This window comes from Podarcis vaucheri (genome assembly GCF_965113315.1).
Source record: "Podarcis vaucheri genome assembly, chromosome: 1".
NCBI classification, from domain to species: Eukaryota; Metazoa; Chordata; class Lepidosauria; order Squamata; family Lacertidae; genus Podarcis; species Podarcis vaucheri.
In genome coordinates, this window is record NC_138759.1 from 36,923,552 (window position 1) to 36,946,510 (window position 22,959).

Genomic DNA, 22,959 nt, shown 5'->3' on the forward strand with positions numbered 1-22,959 from the left:
TTGTCATTTTTTACATCTGTTGCACACTGGGTGAACATCTTCATAAAGCTATCTACTCTAACCCCAAAGTCCTGTCCAGAGTCAATATTATTTCAGACCCCATGAGCGTATATGTGAAATTAAGGGGTTGTTGTTTTTTAAGTCCAGATATGTATCACTTTACACTTGTTTACAATAAATTGCATTTCCCATTTTACCACCCATTCCCTGAGTTTGGAGCACTCCACGATCTTTATTTTTGTTTTAGTGACCCTAAAATTGTTTTAGTGACAATTCAGTAGCATTAGCAAACTTGGCTACCACATTACTTGCCCCAACTCTACAATATTTATGAACAAATTAAAAAGCACTGATCCTTCAAGGGTTTGCTTTGGTAAACATGTGAAAGTATACAGTCCTCAGCGCACACTTGTTATTTCTGTTACCACATAGTATAAAATGATGAGAAGCTAACAAGACTTTTATAGTTAGCTACCAAGAAATAGTAAAATGTTATTGATGCTCCAACTTGTGTCCTACCTGTGTCTTCAATGAAATCCACACACTTCTCAACAAAGAGTGGTATAGGTTTTTCAGGTGTAACCAGATCCTGCAGGGGCATTCCAAAGTAATTACTTTCCCAATTTCTACGAGTTGGTGGATTAAATGTCTTGGTTTTCTTTTTTTGCTACAAGAAAACAACAGCATTCTTAGCCAAGTATGTCACTAATGAAAGAAAAAAATTAATAATATCTACATAAAATCATACCTGTAACAAAAGAATCTTAGCAACAGAACTAATATTGAATATATTAATTTATAATTATTCAATAAAGAGAGCAAACAAGCTTTTCAACATTGTTAAAATCTTTCTGCACTCAAATTCATATAACATGATAAAAAGCTAAGCAACATATGGGAGGCTATCTTTGTGTTGTTTTCTGAAATTCCTTTTTTTTAAAAGCTCCTTTGTAATATGTGGAATATTACATATATATATATATATATATATGGAAACACTGGTAAATTTCTATATTATGGTTCAATGTAAGTATTTTCTTCTTTTAATAAGAAAGCAATAAAACAATAAAGGGTAAATTAAATGTCCAAGAGTAGGCAGAAATGCCCCCACCCTCTAGCTGCAGGCATCTCATGACTGTCTTATCTAAGTTGCTGGGCAACCTAGCAGGTAACACTAGGTAGAAAAGGGCTCAATCTCAGATTGCAGCATTCATTGTTGAACAGTACAGGAGAATCTGTGCGAAACGTGGAAAAGACTATAGGAACAATCCTGTGAAAATGTGGAACACTTTGTGAAGAGCTCGCTTGAGGGAAGCTGGATAACTTCCAAGACTTCTGGGCTTGGAGAACTCTGGCACTTGCAGGATTCTGTTAGAAACTGGACTTTGTTTCACTAAGGACTTTGTAAACTGGAACCATCTCTGGGCTCAGAGAGTGAAAACATCTTATAGCAACTGCAAATAGTGTGTGTATATCATGTGCATGTGTGTGTTTGCCCAGTAAAAGCAATCTCAATTACACAGTTTCTTCCTGTGCTGAGCCTAACTGCTCAACTGAACATCCACAACACATAGCACTATATGGTTTTTAATACCATATTAAACTTAAGGGTTTATACAACTGTGGCTTAAATATCAAGTCGCAATCCATTTTTTGCCAGTTTCCATTTCCAACTGAAGCCCAACAGGCCACTTCTTAAGATGTTTATGACATATCTTTCCTTCTGTGGCATGCTCTGGCATGGCCTTTCAGGACACAAACAAGCAACAGTGGGGAATCTCCCCTTGTGCAAGCAGAACTTCACTTGTGTGCCTTTGGATCCAAGCTCCTATTTCTCAAGACCTACAATGCAAAATACTAAATAGTATGTTTCTATGAGGTGTGATAGCTCCATTCAGACAGGAAATACTTTAAACTGGTGAAGATTAACTGTGGTTCCACCTTTTTTCTTTCCAACACTGTACAAAATTAAGTGTCCTCAAACAAATTAACAAAATGACAAGACAATATTAAGCTGTTTATAGTTAACCACAATGATAGCTATTTTAGAGCAAAAAACTATTTACAAAATTTCCTGAATTCTCTATATTAATACTGTAAAGCAAGCCAACACTATATCCATTGCACAGACCTGAGGTTAATAAATGATGCCTTGCATTTAGGCCAACATGCTAGTCACCAGCTCACATTGGCTTTTTAAAATGTGAAAGTTTACAAGGAAGTAGTAATACACCAGGTTGACTCCATTTCTTAGGCAGCCAATAACCAGTGGCTGCTTTTTCCACTGCTTGAGCTGAAGCAATTTCTGCAAGTAGTGTAACAGCTGTAAAGGTTAATTTCTTGCTTACTCGGTATTTTATACAGATGTCCTTCTAGTATCTCCTACTCTATCAATGCTGCCCAGAAAACTTTGCCCAAATAACTTCTTTTATATAAAGATATAATCAGTACCAAGACATAGCAATTCTATAAAGCAATTCTAAAATCTGACAGTTTGCCTGCACTATATATACTTTTAGAATTATTACCCTAAACAATATTTAATCTTTTTTAAACTGCTTCTCCGTGCACAGGAAATATTAGAAAAACCAGAACTAATCCCCACGAAAGTCCTTCAGGGCCAATATCTTTTCAAAACTAACCATACAAGCTACTAAAACATGTAAAAAGCTGGCAAAACGTTTTATCTGCAATGCACACTTTTATTCAGTAAAGTTCTTCAACTGCCTGTGTCAAATAATTATCTGAAGAGAAAGCTAAATAGTGTCATAGGCAGGTTTTGATGCAGGGGTTCCTCCCTGCACAGTACTCTTTTGCATACAACACTCTTTCCAAAAGTGCAATCACAGAAGAGTTTCACAAGTTGATTGCCCAAAGATTGCACAACAACCTACTATGCCCAATGACAATATACATCTATATAACAACACTGTATCCTGGTTATGTATAAGACTCACAGCTGGCCACTGCCAGGACAACGCAACACTGGACTAGATCTGATCTAACACAGCACAAGACCATAAAGCAATAGCTGATAATTCACAAATAACTGTATTACAATTTGAAGGGAACAATTTCTCCTCCCACCCTTTCCACATTCAACACACAAAGTTCACAAAACAGTTATTTCAAATGTTGACCTCACTGACATCTGAAACGCTACATATTTATTATCTTTACAATGGCCAGTAATAAAGCACTGACTATGCTAAACCTGCTGTGCACTGAATACATGCCGCTTTCTAATTAAAAAACAAATAAAAAACCTGAGCCCAACAACAGCAGTGCATTCACCAATAGGAGTAACATTATCCTAGTCACTAAAATATGCCAGTCTGAATCGCCTTCTATATAAATTTGTCAAATCTAACCAGAAATATAGCTGACATTCCTAGAAAGATTCTGCAATATGAAACAAAGGCATTGGGTTGTAACCAAAACTGCATGAGCTGAAACAATCTATCCCTCCTCCCCACTCCCCTTTATACCTCTGAAAAGCTTCTTCAGGCATCAAGGGGACCTACCAAACAAAGAGCTCTGAATCATCCAAGGAAGAGAAGGGAAATCACCCCAAATCAGACTGAGGAATCTTGTGTCCCTTTGATGCAAGATCCCTCCATCCAATTTTCCTTGGGACCTTTTCCCAGCCAGACAATGCAATCAACATTTGATAAGGCCAACTTGCACAACTCCAAAAAGAACTTAATGCATAGTTAAAATAAAAAGTTAGTTTAAAAAATGTCTTACTTTTTTGTCTTCTTTTACTTTCTGAGTTTTCTTCTTCATCTTTTTGTCATCTAACTCTTGATCTGATGTAATAGCAGGGTTATCAATGCCACCTTTCCATGTTTCCACTGGGGACAGAAGGGGATCTTCTTCACTGCCACGATGCCTCCCTTTTCTTTTAGTTTTAGATGTTGTAAAAGCTTCATCATCACTTGCATCTGAATGTGCTCTCCTATAATAAGATTTGGCTTTGATGAACAGTGTTTTAGATTTGTATTTGTATTTTGAAGGTCTTCTTTCACCGTGGGTCTTTGACATTCTGTCAGGAAATCCATTTTCTTCATCACCTTGGGTATTATTTATAGTAAATGAGTTTCGAATTTTAATCATGCGATTCTGACTATCATCTGGAATTGCGTAGATATCATCAGTAACACCTCTGTGCTTGAAAATGGTGTCTATAGGTTCTGCATAATTATCAGATTGATCTAGATCATCAGATGGTGCCAGAGTTGTTCTAGTTTTTCTTGGTTTGCCAATACCTGCCTCAATAGTTTTTAACAGGTTTGGATCTAGTTTTTTCACATTGGGCTTGAGTGCAACTGGTTTTGGCTTTATTGGAGGAGGCACTTTATGGTTGCGTTCATGATCGTGACAGTTAAGTGGTGTGCTATGAACAGGGTATTCATTACCTTCCAAATCGAATCGATCTTTTGGGATAAGCTGTACATCATCCCCCATAGGGCTGTAAGGAGGTGGGGCTTCAGTATCATCTTCTGAATCTGGATAGTAATTGTACGTAAGAGCACCTCCTCTGGGAGAATGCAGGAAAACATCCTCACTTGTATGTGTTGCCTCTCTTGTACTATCAGACATATAAGAATTTTCAATCATGTTTTTCTTCTCTAAAACATCACTAAAGAACAATGTGAAAACCTCAGTCTGACGATGATATTGAGACAAAGAATACAGAGCTGTAAATTTAGCTGTAATCTCGGTAGCTATATGTTCACCTTCCGTCATTAATTCTTTGATAGCCTCAATCTCAAAAAAGTCTGCCTGACTATCAGTAACAGCCACCAATTGGACAGGAATCGTATCTTGTACTTCTGAAAGAAATGCTCGAAGCATTCCCATAGATGCCTTCCGTTTAGCAGAGTAAACTAGTATATACCCATGAACAAGTTCATCTTTTCTTACACCGATTGAAGAATGATATGATAATATTGTTATCTGTATTCGCCTCCGTTTTTCACCTATAATTTTATCCAGCATGAGGGAATTATTCTGGCCAGCCTGAGCAGCACTACAGGAATGAGAGTCAAGAAAGGGTGAAAGAATAAGATCTATACTGAATGGATCTCCACACATGGCACACATGACAATTCTCAAATCAGCTTCCGAAAGGTCTTTAATTGTAGGAGCGGGACTTACAACATCGAAATTGTGTTTAACTGCTTCCAAAACTCCCCGCAAAGCTTGTTTTATTTGAGCCTCATTAAATTTGCGTGGGTAAGTACCAGCAGGCACATCTATAAAAGGACACTGCAACTTGTTTGCCAATTGCTGTCCTTGGTGTCTCAGAATCGGCAAGTGCTTGCTAGCACTGTCTCTTTGATTAGCCAGTATTAATGTAAATGGAAGACTGGCCATATATTTGTCTCTTCTTATCTGAGATGCTTCGGTCCTGATTTTAGTGATCGACTCTCCAATAAAAGCGAGTGATTCAATTGAATTAAACACACAGAAACATCCATGTGGTTTGAAGGCAGAAGTCCATAAGTGACTTAGAAGATAAGGTGACTTTGCATCAACTGGCCTAAGATCAAGTTCATATATCTTTCCATCTAAGGCATACTCGTCATCCGTGGATTGAGTCCGAATCTCATTTGCCAGCTCTTGCGCCAGACCATCTTTACCCAAAATGAAAATATTAACTTTATCAATATTGGCACTATCGTGATACAAATTTAAGCGGCCATGGTCCAATTGCAAGAGACTTCTGGCAAGCAACTGTTCTACTTTAATGTCCATACAGTTTTGGCCACTGAGACAGGTTTCTTTAGTGGGATGATACACAAACCCTATGTGTTTTAATAGAAGAGATTCTCTATCAGGTGCAAGTTTCTGTAAAGCTTTGTATCTAGGCTCTTCACTCAGAACTGCATGAATTTCACTCATTTTATCAGAACTAGGTGTGGCATTCAAATCCAGGTCATAAAACAGTTCTGAATGCTCAAAAAGCATTTCCTGAAATTCCTCTTTGGCTTTTTCAACAATTTCCCGTTGATGTCTACTATATACTTCTCTACTATCTGCCTCTGTAATATATTTAAAAGCTTCATCCTCCATTACAAAACACATAACTTCTTCCCAGGGTTGCCCAGGAGAAATGAACTGTATTTTTTCAAGTGTTTTTTTGAACTTCTCCTTCATTTCAACTCTCCTTTTTTCTGATATTAGATGCTGCACGTGGTTTTGATAGACTTTTTCCGCTTCTAGCGTGCTCAAAAGGTCAAATGGAATTCTCCTGTCATTCACTTTATCTATGTGATCAGTTTCATCCCAGGGTGTTTTCTCCAGCACCACAAAACATAGTTGGAAATCTGGCCTTTTTTCCATTAATTTCAAAGCTTCAGACCAGCTCAAATGCTCAATCTCTTCAAGATTTGACAGAAGTGTGTTAAAAGCTCTTGGTAATGTATTGATGTATTCATCTCTTCTTTTTCTTATATGCTCTTGCTTAAGCTGCTCTATGTGTTTTGAAAATGTATTTTTGGCCTTTTTTGTTCCCTCTAAATTAATGTATTCTTCATAATCTGGGTGATTTTTCAGTTTATTACTAACCGTTTTCCAAGTGGCATGATAGTCTCTCACAGTCTGAACAAGTTTCTCAAATTTATCCGTTGAAGTCACAACAAGTTGCCTCTGTGTTTTATAGGCATCCAGATAGGGAATTATTTTAGGCTTACCCCGGGTTTTATCCATCATTTGTACCAGTGCAGTAAAACACGTCTCAACATTGACATTGAATCTTGCTGATGTTTCTACTACCAGAAGGTTCTTCTTATTTGAAGCAAATGCCTGAACCTCTCGTAAATAGTGTTCCACACATTCATCACATTTAGTTGCTGCTATTATTATAGGCTTTTTAGATTTTGATAGCTGAACATAGAGGTTATTCACAAATTTAAGTTGGTCATCAAACTTCCTATTGCATCCTTGACTTACATCAATGCATAATAAAAATCCATCAATGTTTAGCTTCCCTTCAGGCATTTGCTTTTGCTCAAAGTCTTGCTCCAATCCAAGCTGATCTGTGCAAATATACATAAGTTTTTCTGCTGACTGCAATTTGGTTGCAGCTGCACGCTTTATATATGGTTGTAAGTTCGTACTCCGATGAGGCAGAAAAGTCTGATCATCAATGAACTCAGTCTGTTCAATAACATGAATCTTGCAATCTATTCCATCCTCTCCACATTGTATTACGTCACCCCAGTACAAAAAGTGATCATTATTAACAACTCGTCCACCAAAGTCAATTGTGCTAAGCACAGAGGTATGTTCGGGGTAATATTCATCTGCTTTTGAACGCACAAATCTATTGCACAAACACGATTTCCCAACTCCACAGTTCCCCTTATCCTTTTCAGTCCCCGAAAGTCCAATCACACTAATAGCATAGGAAGGGGGACGAGGCTCTTTGTTCTTTGCCATCATAGTGTTCTTCTCATCCTTCTGTAGTTACCAACACAACCAGCTGTAGTGTTCATTCTTAAAAGTGCTTCTACACACTAAAAATTTATCTCCAATTTTTTAAAGGTATTTTCAGTTCTTCTTGGATTCTCATGCTTGCAATAAACTTATATGTTCAGATCAAGTGGTGCATATTTCTGAAAGGGAAAGAAGAAACACTCTGTTAATTACAGTTACCTATAGGTCTACTTTCACTCTTTCAATAAATTCAAACACACACACCTGATGCTTTTAACCAAGTTAGATATATAAAAATGGGTATGTAGCTCACATGTCCACACTTAAATGCACCGTACATGCATTTAGTGCTCTTATTTTAAGCACATTTACATGAAGAACATGTTCCATCAACATCAATGGCACTTGCTTCCAGTTAAGATCCCTGATCAAACAAAGGCAATCCAAGGAAACATACATGCAATTATATGTGGTCCAGTGTACTGGGGTCCAAGTAGGATTCTGCTGCTCAGAAAGAGCAGTCAATACTCATCAGTGCACTTATAATGCTTATACAATAATAACATGAACCCTATCCTCCAATAATTAGATAACCAATGTAAAGCTAACCATCCACTATGAACTTGTCTGGGAAGATAGTCACATAAAGCAGAATGAATGCAGACAGTTTCAACACACAAAGCTCTTTCTACTGCAATATTGCACTGAATTCAACTGAACTTATTTCTAATTAACGGCATTTAGAAACGGAACCTAAAATATGTTTAAAACGCATATGTTTCAGCATGGGTGATTTTTCTCTCCTTTCCAAACAATGAGGTTTCAAAAGGCAGAAAGTTAGCAAAATAAAATTATTATTTAAAAAAAACACACTTCAAACAGAAACCTGGGGAATATATGAATAATTACAAACATTTAATAAATCTAACTTCCAAGTGTTACCAAATAAACAGTATGATGACCAATGACATCATTTGATCAAAGTATAAACCTCCACAGGAAGTGTGTGAGGGGAATGGAGTTGCTGTGATAACCTCCTAGCAGTGGTGCTACATTAACTGGGACAGGGCAGGAAAACACGGACATAAGGTTGGGGGAACTCTGGGTGGAGATGGTGATACCATTAACCTTGTTAACACCTCAGCCCACCTACTGCCATTCTACTCCCATCCCCATGTGCCTCTGCAAGACCTCACATAACTGACTCCATAAATAACAGATTATTAAAAGATTCTGATGTTTATGGAATGAAGATGCTAATATTGATAATGATATCCAATACCTCAGTGTGTATATTCATCTAAGTGGTAACTGTTTCCACATACTGGCACAATCCACAACGAGTGTTTACACAGGGGCCCCTTGTCAAAAATGACATTTGAGAAGCTCTACTGTTCATTGAATTGCTTCTTCAAACTATATTTAAGGTAATAATCAGATTGTCAGTCTTTTCCCCCATAAATTCAGAAGATATTACAATTTTCTGTAAATAGTTCTCAAGAAATGTTTTCTCTTTCCTGCTCCTCTACCCTTAAAAAGAAAAGTTAACTAATATACAATGTAGAGAATAATTAATATATAGGATGCTTATATGAATTAGCAATAAATATTTTCCATATCACAGGGACGCGGGTGGCGCTGCGGGTTAAACCACAGAGCCTAGGATTTGCTGATCAGAAGGTCGGGGGTTCGAATCCCCGCAACGGGGTGAGCTCCCGTTGCTCGGTCCCTGCTCCTGCCAACCTAGCAGTTCGAAAGCATGTCAAAGTGCAATTAGATAAATAGGGACCGCTCTGGCGGGAAGGTAAACGGCGTTTCCGTGTGCTGCTCTGGTTCACCAGAAGCGGCTTAGTCATGCTGGCCACATGACCTGGAAGCTGTCTGAGGACAAACGCTGGCTCCCTCGGCCTATAGAGTGAGATGAGCGCGTAACCCCAGAGTCAGTCACGACTGGACCTAATGGTCAGGGATCCCTTTACCTTTACCTTTCCATATCACTGAAAACAATTACAAGGAAGTATTTATAATAGCACAGAGCAGCAATTTTTAAAACTATTGTACTGTAGACCACTGTCCTAGTTTGCTTGCTCTTACTAATCGCAGAACCTATGTAATGGCACTTGACAACTATTCCAAGCTTCTTCCTAATTAAAATTCAGGCTCCTCTGCATTCTGATGCAGCTGTACTGCACTCTAAATGCAAAAGAATGAACACAAAGGGGACAAGAAAAGGGGTGAAATTATTCTAAGCAGAGGATAGGTACTGTTAGTGACAGAGAAAGGGACAAATCTGAGAAGTTTTAGCATTCAAAACATTACTCAATGTAGATTCCTATAATACAGCCATAGCACTGAAGGTTGAATGAGAGACTGAAGGACAGTGACTGCTCCCCAAGGCAGCTGCAAAGAGAGCCACTATTCAACTTTTACTAACCCTGCTGAGGGCCAACTAGCTCATTCTTTTATTAAAACTGATCATTCATGAATCAATTATGGAAACCCATACCCAAATAATCTGTTCTATTTGCTGATTTTATTATAATGCACCAGAGATAAGAGAATGAATGAACAACCAAGCACTGCTTAATATATCAGTGGGTCCAATGGACCCCAGTTCCCATGAGCAAGATTCCATTCACACGGCACTCCAACTGGAGTGAGGAATGGGAGGTACACTTTGCATATTCCTCTTTCCCCCTAGAGTCCTCTGTATCTCCTGAAAATCTTCTCCGGAAGGTTCGGAGACACTCCAGAAAAGTGTGAGGAGTGGTGCCAGTATGTTGGGGGGAGGGGGCTACTGGTCCCTTCCATTTGCAAAGGGCAACCCTAAATCCAACCCTCTGTGCTTAGCAGCTTTGAGCGACCTTAGAAGTAGGAAAGCAGGACAGATATGTTGAAAATAGAATCTTCATGTGTGACTTTTAAATTTTTTAAAAAATGCTGAGTAGCCACATACGATAGGATCCAGAAAAGTACACGCAGAGCTCTTCCAATCCTTTCCCTGTTGTAGACTCCCATGTTTCACAGCTATCTGAATTTAAGAATCAGTGGACCTTCTGGACAGAACATGGGATGCTGCAGTGGAAGGAAGGGAATCAGCAGAATTCAAGAGTCCCCCTGCACAAGTAGAAATACTTTTCTGATCACACATGGTACCTCAGCATCCAACCCAAGGAGTTGTTGTTTTTTAAGTTTTATTTAGTACATGTGTTAATTACTTATAGTGGACATAAGCAAAGATAAGTCGTAAGATTGAAACACCAAATTGGGGTTTTAATTTGGTAACCTGACTCCAATAATATACGGTACCTATGCATATATGCCATAAACAAAAACTTAGAGCAAGTCTCTAATTGACTGAGAGCATACACCCATCAAAACCAATGTCCTAAATTGTAAATATTTTGCCTGCAATACAATAAAGCTAGAGTCAAGAATTCAATATGTATCTCAAGTTTTCTTTAATTTCACCACAGCAATTCCCACTGCCAAGGCAGGAAAATATTGCTCAGTTTAAAAACCATCTTGCCTCAGTGGCTGCATAAACCACTGCACAGAAAACATACACTAATGAGTACTCAGCGCTCATCTGCACAAACATGTAACTTCTTTTGATTGGGGCCTTTATGTGACCCACATTTTGGTTCATTCTCTCCTCTCCTAAAATATACTGAGTCACTGGCATAATAATAGTTTGCAATCAAGACTATCCTTTGTATTAATGATATACATGGTTAATTTTAATCTAGTGCCTCAGCAGTTGTCTACTGGGGTACTCAAAGGCTTTTTTTTCTTCTGAAACAAATATTTGGAGAACAGTTACTGTTCTGCTTGAATCTACATTTGAAATCTTTTTTTTTTCCTAGAGAAACTTGCTTGATATTGTGTTTTCATGGTTCAGAGACTAATTGCCATATTTGTAGTGAGGAAGGACAGATGTAGTTTCCTGCGTGACAGATGGCCTGGTGACCACGGAGGACTGTTTTGTCTTCCTCTGTAGAATGGAGTGTTTTTACTGAAACATATTCCTCAGCCTCCAGCAAGGCATAATTTACTCATTCCTGCTCTCCTGTTGTAGCACACAATCTGGATTATGTTGGTTAATCTGCTCAGAATATCTGAAAGCATTCCAGTCTGGCACAGTTGTGATATGCAGTTTTCTTCTTAACCCTCTGATCTTGAAAGCTTAAGGGATGCTCCATATATACCACCCCAAACTTGGTAACATAAAAAATGCAAATATCCTTTAACTATCACACATGATTTGCTCCTTTAGCAAGCATCCTCTTTGGCCAGTCTAGTGTGACGCAGCTGCTACTCCCTTTCATTTCTCAATTTGTTTGGGCCTTGCCCTCTATACACATGTTGTGGGGAGAGCCCAGAGGCACTGGGCATAAAGAAGAGGCAGTAGATGTATCTGCCTCACATCCAGTACTGTAAAGAAGCAAGCTGGGACACACAACCATCACACATTTCCTTATTCTTAATCAGAAGAATTGACACTCAAGTAGTCGGTGGCAGCTGTCTCACATACAGTGTTCTCTTTACAACTAAAGCTGCAACTCATGTCCTTATTTTTTATATCTCAAGGACAAGGCCCAGAAGAACTGAAAATAAGGAAATGAGTACCAGCTGAATCTGCCTCACAATTACTGCTGGGCTCCTGAGGGAGTACCAGGTAGTTAGAATGGCTGCCCTTGCTACTTGCCAACACCAGTCCCCTGTGCTGTTTGCCAATGCTATTGGTCACCCATCAGGGCCTAACCAAGATCCAGGGGAGACTTTCTTGGAAGAAGAAACATGGAACTCCATGGAGAAATCCAGCACAGCTAGGGACTAGGACAGGCATAGGCAAACTCGGCCCTTTAGATGTTTTGGGACTACATCTCCCATCATCCCTAGCTAACAGGACCAGGGGTCAGGGATGATGGGAGTTGTAGTCCCAAAACATCTGGAGGGCCGAGTTTGCCTATGCCTGGACTAGGATGAGCCCCACAGTCATAAGAGAGCCCAAAATTTCAAGTACTATGGACATCTCTCCTGGGCCTCTGGCAACCCCTCCAATCACATCCAAATCCTGCCTTTGATTCTCCACCACAAGCTGAACAGCAAAGTCAGCAGTGGACCCAATGCGAAGTCGACAGTAAGAGTGCACATTTGACTGCCAGGAGGAGGGTCAAAGCAAAGAAGATTTACCTGAGAGCAATAATCTAGCAGAAGTCTGTGAAAACGGACTGGTAATGAGGATGTAAAATATAATGAGGAAATGAGAATCAGTGTAGAGTAGTGGTCAGAATGCTAGACTAGGACCTGGAAGATCAGGGTTCAAAACCTCACTCAACCATGAAGCCCACTGGGTGACTTTGGGCCAGCTGCTGTTTCTCAGCCTAACCTACCTCAGAGGGTTGTTGGGAGGTTAAAATGGAAAGGAGGGAAAGTGTCATATCAGTGCCACATAAGCTCTTTGGAGAAAAGATGCTATATACATGTATGTATGTATGTATAAATAACTATAATTACCTCCATCTCTCCTACATTCTTCCTAGTATGATAAGTCCTGAGCAAGCTCCATCTCCCCCTCTTGTTCTACTCCAGCACTAGGTGCTGGTCACAGACATCACATCATTGGTACCCATCTACCCCAATAAGTCTTTATAGTAAGGGGAATGTTCTAGGGAAACTACTAGGGAACCTAGCCCAAGACACTATCAAACCAGGTGCTGTCTATCAACCATAAAAATGGGGCTGGTGAAGGACTGAGTTTCATTTCCTAGCCTACTGGGTTTCTAACCTTCAAAATGTTTTTCTAGCCTGTTTTTTACTCATAAGAAGCATTTGGCAAAGGAGGGATGAAGCACTTGGTCCATCCTTTGTCAGCTTCTCTTATGAGTAAAAAGCAGGCGTGTAAAATCTTTTGTAGACTAGTAATAAGGCTGAAATATGCAAGAAAACACAAGTTTAAGGATGGGGCGGTAGTGGCATATCACCCAGCAAAGAATAGTCGGATATCTTGGTTTGACTAAGTACAGCTAAAATAAACTGTAATTTCATACATAACAGGAAACTTTAGATGAAATCAATTCTGAATGAAAGCCGAATTTTTTGCTCTTTTCTCTTATGCCTAGAGAGGGAGAAGGAATGTGACTCTAAGACTCACCATGGCTCATTTGTGATAATTTAAACCATGATGTAGATGCTTGGCTGGTTTAGATTTCAATTTATTTTATAACATTTTGGGGGTTTTTTGCTGCAGCAAAAAATCTCAAACAATGTGGCTTTCACCAGTGCAGGCAATGAGACTACCTGTGACCACAAGAGGGCACTTTCGCAAAAAACAAAAAAACACCACAGCATGTCCTTCAGGAGGCACTATTACAGCATGTAAAGGCAGGTTTGGGGACAAGAAAGACAGGCATATAATCAACATGTCAAGCAGCACACTGGTACTGAAAATATGTTGGAGACTATTCTCTTGTGAGATATAGGTACAGAAATAGAAAGAAGTCATGAAGGATGGCATATTCCAGCATGAGTAATCAGTAGAATGATGTTTGAAAAAAGCAGATATAGATGAGGCAAAAAGAGAGTAAAGTCGGTAGTAAAGCTCCAAGACTGGGCATCTTGAATGAGGAATACATAACAGGGATACAGAACAAAAAGTCTGTAGTCTAAACCATAAACTAATCACTTTTAAAATAGGTAACAATTCTGCTTTTTCTGAATGAAAAGCAGTCATCATTTGAATCAGGGCCCATCACTGTTTCCTACCAACTGTTATCCCTGCTCCTGACTGATATTTGCCACCAAAGGTTCTATTTACTCTCAACAGCACATAAACCAACTGGAAGTGATGTTCAAGCACTTCTCTTATGTTCCCAAAACAGCAGGTAGTAGATATTTTGGATAAAATGCAATTTTTGAATACTTTTCAACAACCCCAACCCCAAGTACATTGCAATAATCTTCTTTCTATCATGGTTGACACAGGGCCACTTAAATACTGGCTCCTCGCTGCTGCTTTGCTCCTTCCCTTGTGCAGCTGGCGAAACAAACCAAGAAAGTTGGCTTGCAATAAACATTAGCAAGACATGGGTGACAATGGCAAATCAGCTATGCATCCAAGAAAGCTCGATCTAGGAGTACTCCTAAATATTTAACTGATTGTTAAAAGTAAGTGTTTATCTAATCCAGAAAGGACATCAGCTACAGAGTCAACAGACCTCCCCATCATCAATATATTCAACTTCTCTGGACTGAGTTTCAGTTTATTCACCCAAATCCAGTTCAACAGTGACCTCAGACATCAGATTAGAACAACAATTACTTCATCTGGACTAGATGAAAAGGTGTTATCAAAATACCAGTTATTAATGTCACTAGCTTTTAAACCCATATGAGTGTATCTAATGTTATGCGAGCAGAAGGGCAAGGTCATGAAACTGACCTTTCCCCACCTCTTCTTCTCTCTGTAACCCCCTGATCTGCCTCATCTGTAAATTTGGGAAGGGGCTACCAAACATTGTGGGCTGTTTTATAGGATTGCAGTGCCTAGCGTGCTCTGGTCCATGGGGTCACGAAGAGTCGGACACAACTAAACAACAACAAGTGGGAGGCAGAATCATCCGATACCTGAAACCTAGTGAAAGTGGTGCAAGATTCATCCACATGATTTAGGGCAGGATTGTCCCTCACCTTATCATATCCCAAGGGGGGGTGAGTTTGCAGCTCTGCGGAGCCAGAATCTAGCACTAAAAGAGTATTAGAACTGATCCAGGAGTTTGGTCATGTGGCAGGATTTAAGTTGAATAAATTAAAAACTAAAGTTCTCGAGAAAAATCTAACAATGACTGAAAGAGAGAGGTTTCAGAATGAGACAGGTTTAACAGTGGTTAAGAAAGTGAAATATTTGGGGATTAATATGACAGCTAAAAACGGGAATTTATTTAAGGACAATTATGAAAAACGTTGGTCGGATGTTAAAAAGGACTTAGAAATATGGTCAAATTTGAAGCTTTCCTTGTTGGGCCGAATTGCTGTTATTAAGATGAATGTATTGCCAAGAATGTTGTTTTTGTTTCAATCGTTACAAATTTTGGATAAAATGGACTGTTTCAAGAAGTGGCAGAGAGACATTTCCAAATTTGTCTGGCAGGGCAAGAAACCCAGAATAAAATTTAAAATACTAACTGATGCAAAAGAAAGGGGGGGATTTGCCCTGCCAGACCTTAAACTCTATTATGAATCAGCAGCTTTCTGCTGGCTGAAGGACTTGCTGCTTCTTGAGAACACAGACATTTTGGATTTAGAAGGTTTTAACAATGTTTTTGGGTGGCATGCATATTTATGGTACGGCAAGGTTAAAGCACATAAGGCATTTAAAAACCATATTGTCAGGAAAGCATTGTTCAATGTCTGGACACGATACAAAGACTTACTTGAAAATAAAACCCCAAGGTGGTTGTCACCAATGGAGGCAAAAGCTCAAAAAAGGCGCAATATGGAGGCCAAGTGGCCAAATTATTGGGAGATTCTAGAGCAAGAAGGAGACAAATTGAAATTGCAGAGTTTTGAGAAATTAAAAGATAGAGTGCGAGATTGGCTTCACTATTACCAAATAAGAGAGGTATACAACTTAGATAAAAAAATTGGCTTCCAGGTGGAAAAATCAAAGTTGGAAACAGAATTGTTAGAACCCAATACTAAGATACTTTCAAGAATGTATAATTTGCTTTTAAAATGGAATACTCAGGATGAAACGGTAAAATCTGCTATGATTAAATGGGCACAGGATGTTGGACATAACATTATGTTTGCTGACTGAGAACAGTTGTGGACCACAGGTATGAAATTTACGGCATGTAATGCCTAAGAGAGAATATTATGAAAATGATATACAGGTGGTACCTGACCCCAGTCAAGCTTGCAAAAATTTAGCACTTGCCCGACAATAAATGCTGGAAATGTAAAGAAATAGAAGATACATTCTTTCACCTTTGGTGGACGTGCCCAAGGATTAAGGCATTCTGGGAGATGATATATAATGAAATGAAAAAGGTATTTAAATATACCGTCCTGAAGAAACCAGAGGCCTTTCTCCTGGGCATGGTCAGCCAATTGGTGCCAAAAAAGGATAGAACTTTATGTATGCAACAACGGCAGCAAGACTACTCATCGCGAAGACCCAGGAGCTACCCACACTGGAAGAATGGCAGATGAAAGTGATGGACTACATGGAATTGGCAGAAATGACTGGCAGAATTCGTGACCAGGGAGAAGAGTCGGTGGAGGAAGACTGGAAGAAATTTAAAGACTACTTGCAGAAGCACTGTAAAATTAAGGAATGTTAAAATGATGTCTGATTGAAAAGAAGTGGTACTGGTAAAAAGATTTTTAAGAAAATGTAAATGAGGATTGATAAAGGATAAATGCTAGAGTATAAGGATTTGCTGAATTTAATATTTGAACTGGAATACAAAATGGGAAGTGTGAGGAGGTCAAGAAATTAGTGAATGAAGTATAAGAGATGAAAAGGCGTTCCACAGGGCGGGCGCCACTACCGAGAAGGCCCTCTGCCTGGTTCCCTGTAGCTTTGCTTCTCGCAATGAGGGAACCGCCAGAAGGGCCTCGGCGCTGGACCTCAGTGTCCGGGCAGAACGATGGGGGTGGAGACGCTCCTTCAGGTATACAGGGCCGAGGCCGTTTAGGACTTTAAAGGTCAACACCAGCACTTTGAATTGTGCTCGGAAACGTACTGGGAGCCAATGTAGGTCTTTCAAGACCGGTGTTATGTGGTCTCGGCGGCCGCCCCCAGTCACCAGTCTAGCTGCCGCATTCTGGATTAGTTGTAGTTTCCAAGTCAACTTCAAAGGTAGCCCCACGTAGAGCGCATTGCAGTAGTCCAAGTGGGAGATAACCAGAGCATGCACCACTCTGGTGAGACAGTCCGCGGGCAGGTAGGGTCTCAGCCTGCGTACCAGGTGGAGTTGGTAGACAGCTGCCCTGGATACAGAATTGACCTGCCCCTCCATGGACAGCTGTGAGTCCAAAATGACTCCCAGGCTGCGCACCTGGTCCTTCAGGGGCACAGTTACCCGATTCAGGACCAGGGAGTCCTCGACACCAGCCCGCCCCCTGTCCCCCCAAAAAAGTACTTCTGTCTTGTCAGGATTCAACTTCAATCCATTAGCCGCCATCCATCCTCCAACCACCTCCAGGCACTCACACAGGACCTTCACCGCCTTCACTGGTTCTGATTTGAAAGAGAGGTAGAGCTGGGTATCATCTGCATATTGATGGACACCCAGTCCAAACCCCCTGATGATCTCTCCCAGCGGCTTCATATAGATGTTAAATAGCATGGGGGAGAGGACGGAACCGAGGCACCCCACAAGTGAGGGCCCAGGGGTCTGAACACTCATCCCCCACCACCACTTTCTGAACACGGCCCAGGAGGAAGGAGCGAAACCACTGTATAACAGTGCCCCCAGCTCCCAGCCCCTCTAGACGGTCCAGAAGGATGTTATGGTCGATTGTATCAAAGGCCGCTGAGAGATCCATTCAAGGTCTCTAAAATAAGTCTCAGTTGTTAGTAATGTGTATTAAGCATATAGGAGGAGCATATGAGCACAATCATAGTTAGCAAGGAAGCGGCATCCACCGAGAACAGGTCAAAGGCTTTCCAAAGGCCAGTTTCCTTAGGAGCCTTTATTGATTGAATCCTTCTGAAAAAAAAGTTACTGAGTCCTCCCTCCAAGGTGACCTGTAGAAATCTAAAGAAATTAATTGTCATAGATAATTCAGTCACTAATTAAAAATCCCCCCTTTCCTTATGATATACTGCAAGTTGATGAGAGTTGCAACAATTATCTGAATATGATAGCTGATGCAAGAATTGTTTTCTAACCAAACTCTAGCCATATTTTAAACTGACCATATAAAACTTAGGGCAACATCACCTTCACAAGAAAAGAAGTGTGATATATGAATACTAATTGCCCAGTTCCTCGGGGGAGGTCAGAACCCCGAGAACTGCATGCAAGGGGAGGAGAGTACATACTTCACTAACCATCTTCCTCCTATGCATTACTTACTGAGTAAAATAGGGAATAATTTCTTAGAATTTATCAATCACAGTGACATTAATTGTTCACCAACACTGTTTTTTTAAAAAAAACAACAACCCTTAGATGCCACTAAGTAATTCCTAGGTATAAGTTAGCAACCAGGTACAAGGACTCAGTTATACAGCTATTGCAAATATGATGCTTAATGAAGCCTAAGCAATTGGGAGGAAACTGCAGAACTGCATGCTGTTTCACTTATCCTACTCTTCTGAAGAACAATTTTTCCCTACCAAGCTTAACCACAGTTAATCATTATATCAGCAGCAATGTTAGCTGTGAAGAAGACTAACCAGATTCCTTCTTAACCCAAGATGTAGATCTACATACTAAGACATTACTGTATGTTTTATTCAAGCAGACCACAAATACTGACCAATCCATGTTAACTTTTCCAGGCATTAACATGATTGATAGGAGAGTTCTAGTGTCAAAAAATGCAGTTTGGGAAACAGGCATTTTGCATTTATAAATATGCTGATGATTTTTGCTTTGTATTAAATAAAGTTTTATTGGCTTAACAGGGAGAATATGAATGGCTAGACCCAGATTAAATTGGGTCATGGTTTAGTCTCACAGAAATCAATGGTGTTTAAGTTTGTTATAACTAACTTGTCCCATTGATTTTAATAAAACTAAAACGTGACTAACTTCCTCTGAATCAAGCACTACAATATTTAACCGGATAGCTTAATCAGAAGCTACTCTTTTATTCTAAGATGAATGACCCATATTTGAGCTGCTGGGTATTTCAAACATTCAGTTTTCAAATGAAACAACAGCCACGTTCAGGCATGCAAACTCTGTATCAATAGACAAGGGCACACATGCAAGTCCCATCCCTAACAAACCCAACTGCATCAACTCTTAATGCTTAATTCTCTGCAGAGAAGCTGAATGAATTCTTTGCAACAGTCCTCACAGCAGAAGATGGAGGACAGATCTCTGTGCCTCAACTAACTTTTTATAGGAATGGAATCCGAAGAACTGAGGCCAAGGGTGGTGACAATATACATGTTCCTGGCCTTAATGTTAAATTACAAACTTACAAATCACCATATCTGAATGGCATTCACCTTAAAGAACTCAAATGTGAAATTGCTGATCTTCTAACAAAAATATGTAACTTGTCCCCTATATCAGCCTCCACACCAGAGGACTGAAGAGTGTATAATTTAACTCTTTTTATAAAAGAGGATGCAGGAAATTACAATCCAGGTATCTTAACATCTGTTCCAAGAAACAAATATGTAAAGCATAATTATAGAGTTACCAAGCATATCAAAGAACAAGTCATGCTAAAGCAGAACTAGCATGGCTTCTGCAAGGAAAAGCTCTGCATCATTTTTAGAGTTCTATAGATAGCAGTGAGCCCATTGATACTGTATACTGTACTTAAGACTTTCAAAAAGCTTTTGATAAAGCACCTCACCAAAGACTCCTAAGTAATAGACTTAATAAAGGTGTTTAAAATTATGCATGATTCTAATACTAGAACCTGGGGCCATCCTATGAAGGTGAAAGTTGAAACATTCAAGACAGAAAATACTTCTTCAAAGAAGCACTATGGATTCACTCCAATGAGATTAAGTGATGGCCACCAATTTTGGCAGTTTTAAAATATTAGACCAATTCATGGAGAATAGAGCTATCAGTGATGACCATGGTCTACCTCCACGGTCAGAAGCAGTGTTCCTTTGAATACTAATTCCTGAAAACTGAAAAATAGGGAGAGTGCTCTCTTGCCTGCAGACTTCCCATAGGCGTCTGGTTGGCCACTATCAGAACAGTATGCTGGACTAGTTGTGTCTTTGGTCTGATCCAACAGGCCTCTGTCTTAATCAAAATCTCCCTACATCAAAATATAGTTGTCAGGTTTCCATTGAAAGGAAGAATGCAACTTTTAAGTTGTGGATATAACCATAAAATCATCTAGGGCTTTTACTACTGATTCCCAGTTGCCTGTTTGAGTAGCTTGGGATTACAGTCTCCCCACCACCCCGATCGCAAAAAGAAAAAAACCCTTGATGGAAGCTGGGTTCTTGGCTTCGCTGCATGCTGGGTCATGTAGTTTCGTTCCTCCTGTTTGCACAGCAATGAAGCATTCCCCCAGTGTTACATTGTGAATCCTTGCTCATGACACCTATGGACAACACCATACCCCCACTAGCAATACGGCTGAGTGGCATTATGTGTTTATTTAGTTTGTGCAAATTCAACTCCACAGCAGAACATCTGTCGTTCCTGCAAGAGTGGCAAGGAACCCTTTTGTTTTCCTTATTCCTCTGCCCCTCTGCTAGGATCCCATCCACCCATCCAAAGGTCCATTCCAACCCTTTTCTTCTCATCTCTAGGACCTGCCAGCCTTCATCTCCCTTCCCCTGCCCCACTGCCTCTTCTTGTTGTTTTTTATCATTTCCTGGATTCTTCCCCTTGAGGAAAGCTCTTTCCCCCAGCCAGAGAGGAGCTCTCTAGGCTCATACATGGAGGAGTGGGGTGGGGGGAGGCAGCAGAGAGACTAACGAATGATATGACCCAGTGGGAACCCAGGCCACCCATTGGCACTTCTACATCTTTGCCAACAAGTGGTGATGCCTCACAGCCAGAACAGGGAAAGGCGGGGAGTTAGTCACACACATAAATCACTTTATGTGTGATTTAAGGAAATGCTGGCTATACCTGATGTAAGAGTTGACTGTAACATATTCCATTTCCTTAGTAATCAGCTGTGGCTGCCTTCCACTGTGCAAGCCCCCATCCCATCCCACTCCTAGAACTTGTGCTGGTTAAGAAGATGACAGGGTGACAGAGCCAAACAGGCCCACTACACAGCATACTGTGTCTGGGTCAAGAGCTGTAGAGCAGGGGACTTTTCTTGCCACCCTTCTCTATTTCTATTTGGTGTCCTCCTATCACAGAGAGTTGGTAGGGGAATAAGAAGCAGGGAGAAGAAAGGTGCTGCAGGATGCTGACTCCCACCAAGATTGTAGCGTATTTCTGATATGAGGAGCCCAAGGCTTATAGGTGTGAAGGGCCTAAATCAGAGATAGGGAACCTGTCACCCTCCAGACATTGCTTTGATCAGTCCTGACCTTTGGTCATGTTGGCTAGGGCTGATTGGAGTCCTGCACATCTGAAAGGTGACAGGTTCCTAACCCCTGGCCTAAGCAGTATGTACACATTGAACATAATTGCCATCAAGCATAATAAAATGTCTAAGATTAACAAATGCATTCATGGGCCTTTGACCTGATCAAGTAGGGCTCTTCGTATTTTCTTCCCTGTGTGGAGGTCTGTGGGCTTTTATTCACATTTGTTTAAATGCAAGAAGAATATCTCACACTATGAGGGAGCCTGGTATAAAGCAGGATCCTTATTCATGCAAGGCATTTAAGCAAGCCTAAAAAGAAATCCTCACATATCTTGCCCATTTAACATGGAGGACGTTAGAAACAGAGCGCCAAGGGCTGCTGGAACACTGGGAGCAGGGTTTGCATGCCCTTGCTCTCTATCTACACATACAGTGGTACCCCGCAAGACGAATGCCTCGCAAGACGGAAAACCCGCAAGACGAAAGGGTTTTCTGTTTTGGAGGCGCTTCGCAAGACGAATTTCCCTATGGGCTTGCTTCGCAAGACGAAAGCCCATAGGGAAATCTCCGGGGACCTCTTTTAAATGCTGGTGGTGGGGAGCAAAGCCTTTCCCCCCCCTCCGGCCTTCAGAAGAGGTCCAGGAAGGCCGGCGGGGGCCGAAAGGCTTTGCTCCCCACCGCCAGCATTTTAAAAGCAGTCCGGGATAGCAGGGAAGTGCTTCCCGCTATCGCGGATAGCTTTTGAAGGCAGGCGGGGGGGGAGCAAAGACTGGACCTCTTCTGAAGGCGGGGGGGGGGACGAAAGTCTTTGCTCCCCCCTGCCTGCCTTCCCGGGAGAGCGGAGAAAGGCAGCGCCTTTCTCTGCTGTCCCGGACGGCTTTTGAAGGCAGGCAGGGGGGAAAGACTTTCGCCCCCCGCCCGCCTTCAAAAGAGGTCCAGGACCTCTTCTGAAGGCGGGCGGGGGGCGAAAGTCTTTGTCCCCCCTGCCTGCCTTCCCAGGGACTTTTACATCGCACCGGACAGCGGAGAAGTCCTCCGCTGTCCCGGGCGATTTTAAAATGCCACCCGCCAGCATTTTAAGATCGCCCCAGACAGCGGAGAAGTCCTCCGCTGTCCCGGGGTTTTTTAAAATGCTGGGGGTGGGAAGAAAAGCCCTTGTCCCCCCCCCCAGCCTTCAGAAGAGGTCGGGGGACAGACTGTCCCCGGACCTGGTCTGAAGGCGGTTTCCATAGGAACGCATTAATTGATTTTCAATGCATTCCTATGGGAAACCGTGCATCGCAAGACGAAAAACTCGCAAGAAGA

The 22,959-nt window shown here is 40.9% G+C and overlaps 1 protein-coding gene across 2 annotated transcripts in view; it reads right to left on the reverse strand.

Annotated features, from left to right (window-relative positions):
• Window positions 1-22,959, reverse strand: part of ARHGAP5 (Rho GTPase activating protein 5) — a 42,081-nt gene that overhangs the window by 13,866 nt on the left and 5,256 nt on the right. For both annotated transcript variants that reach the window (XM_082213427.1, XM_082213426.1), the window contains exons 2-3: window positions 3,748-7,622; window positions 520-667 (exon numbers count right to left, since the gene is read on the reverse strand). In XM_082213427.1, coding sequence (XP_082069553.1) covers window positions 520-667; window positions 3,748-7,449 — 3,850 coding nt within the window. In that variant the 5' untranslated portion in view covers window positions 7,450-7,622. The remainder of the gene's footprint in view (window positions 1-519; window positions 668-3,747; window positions 7,623-22,959) is intronic.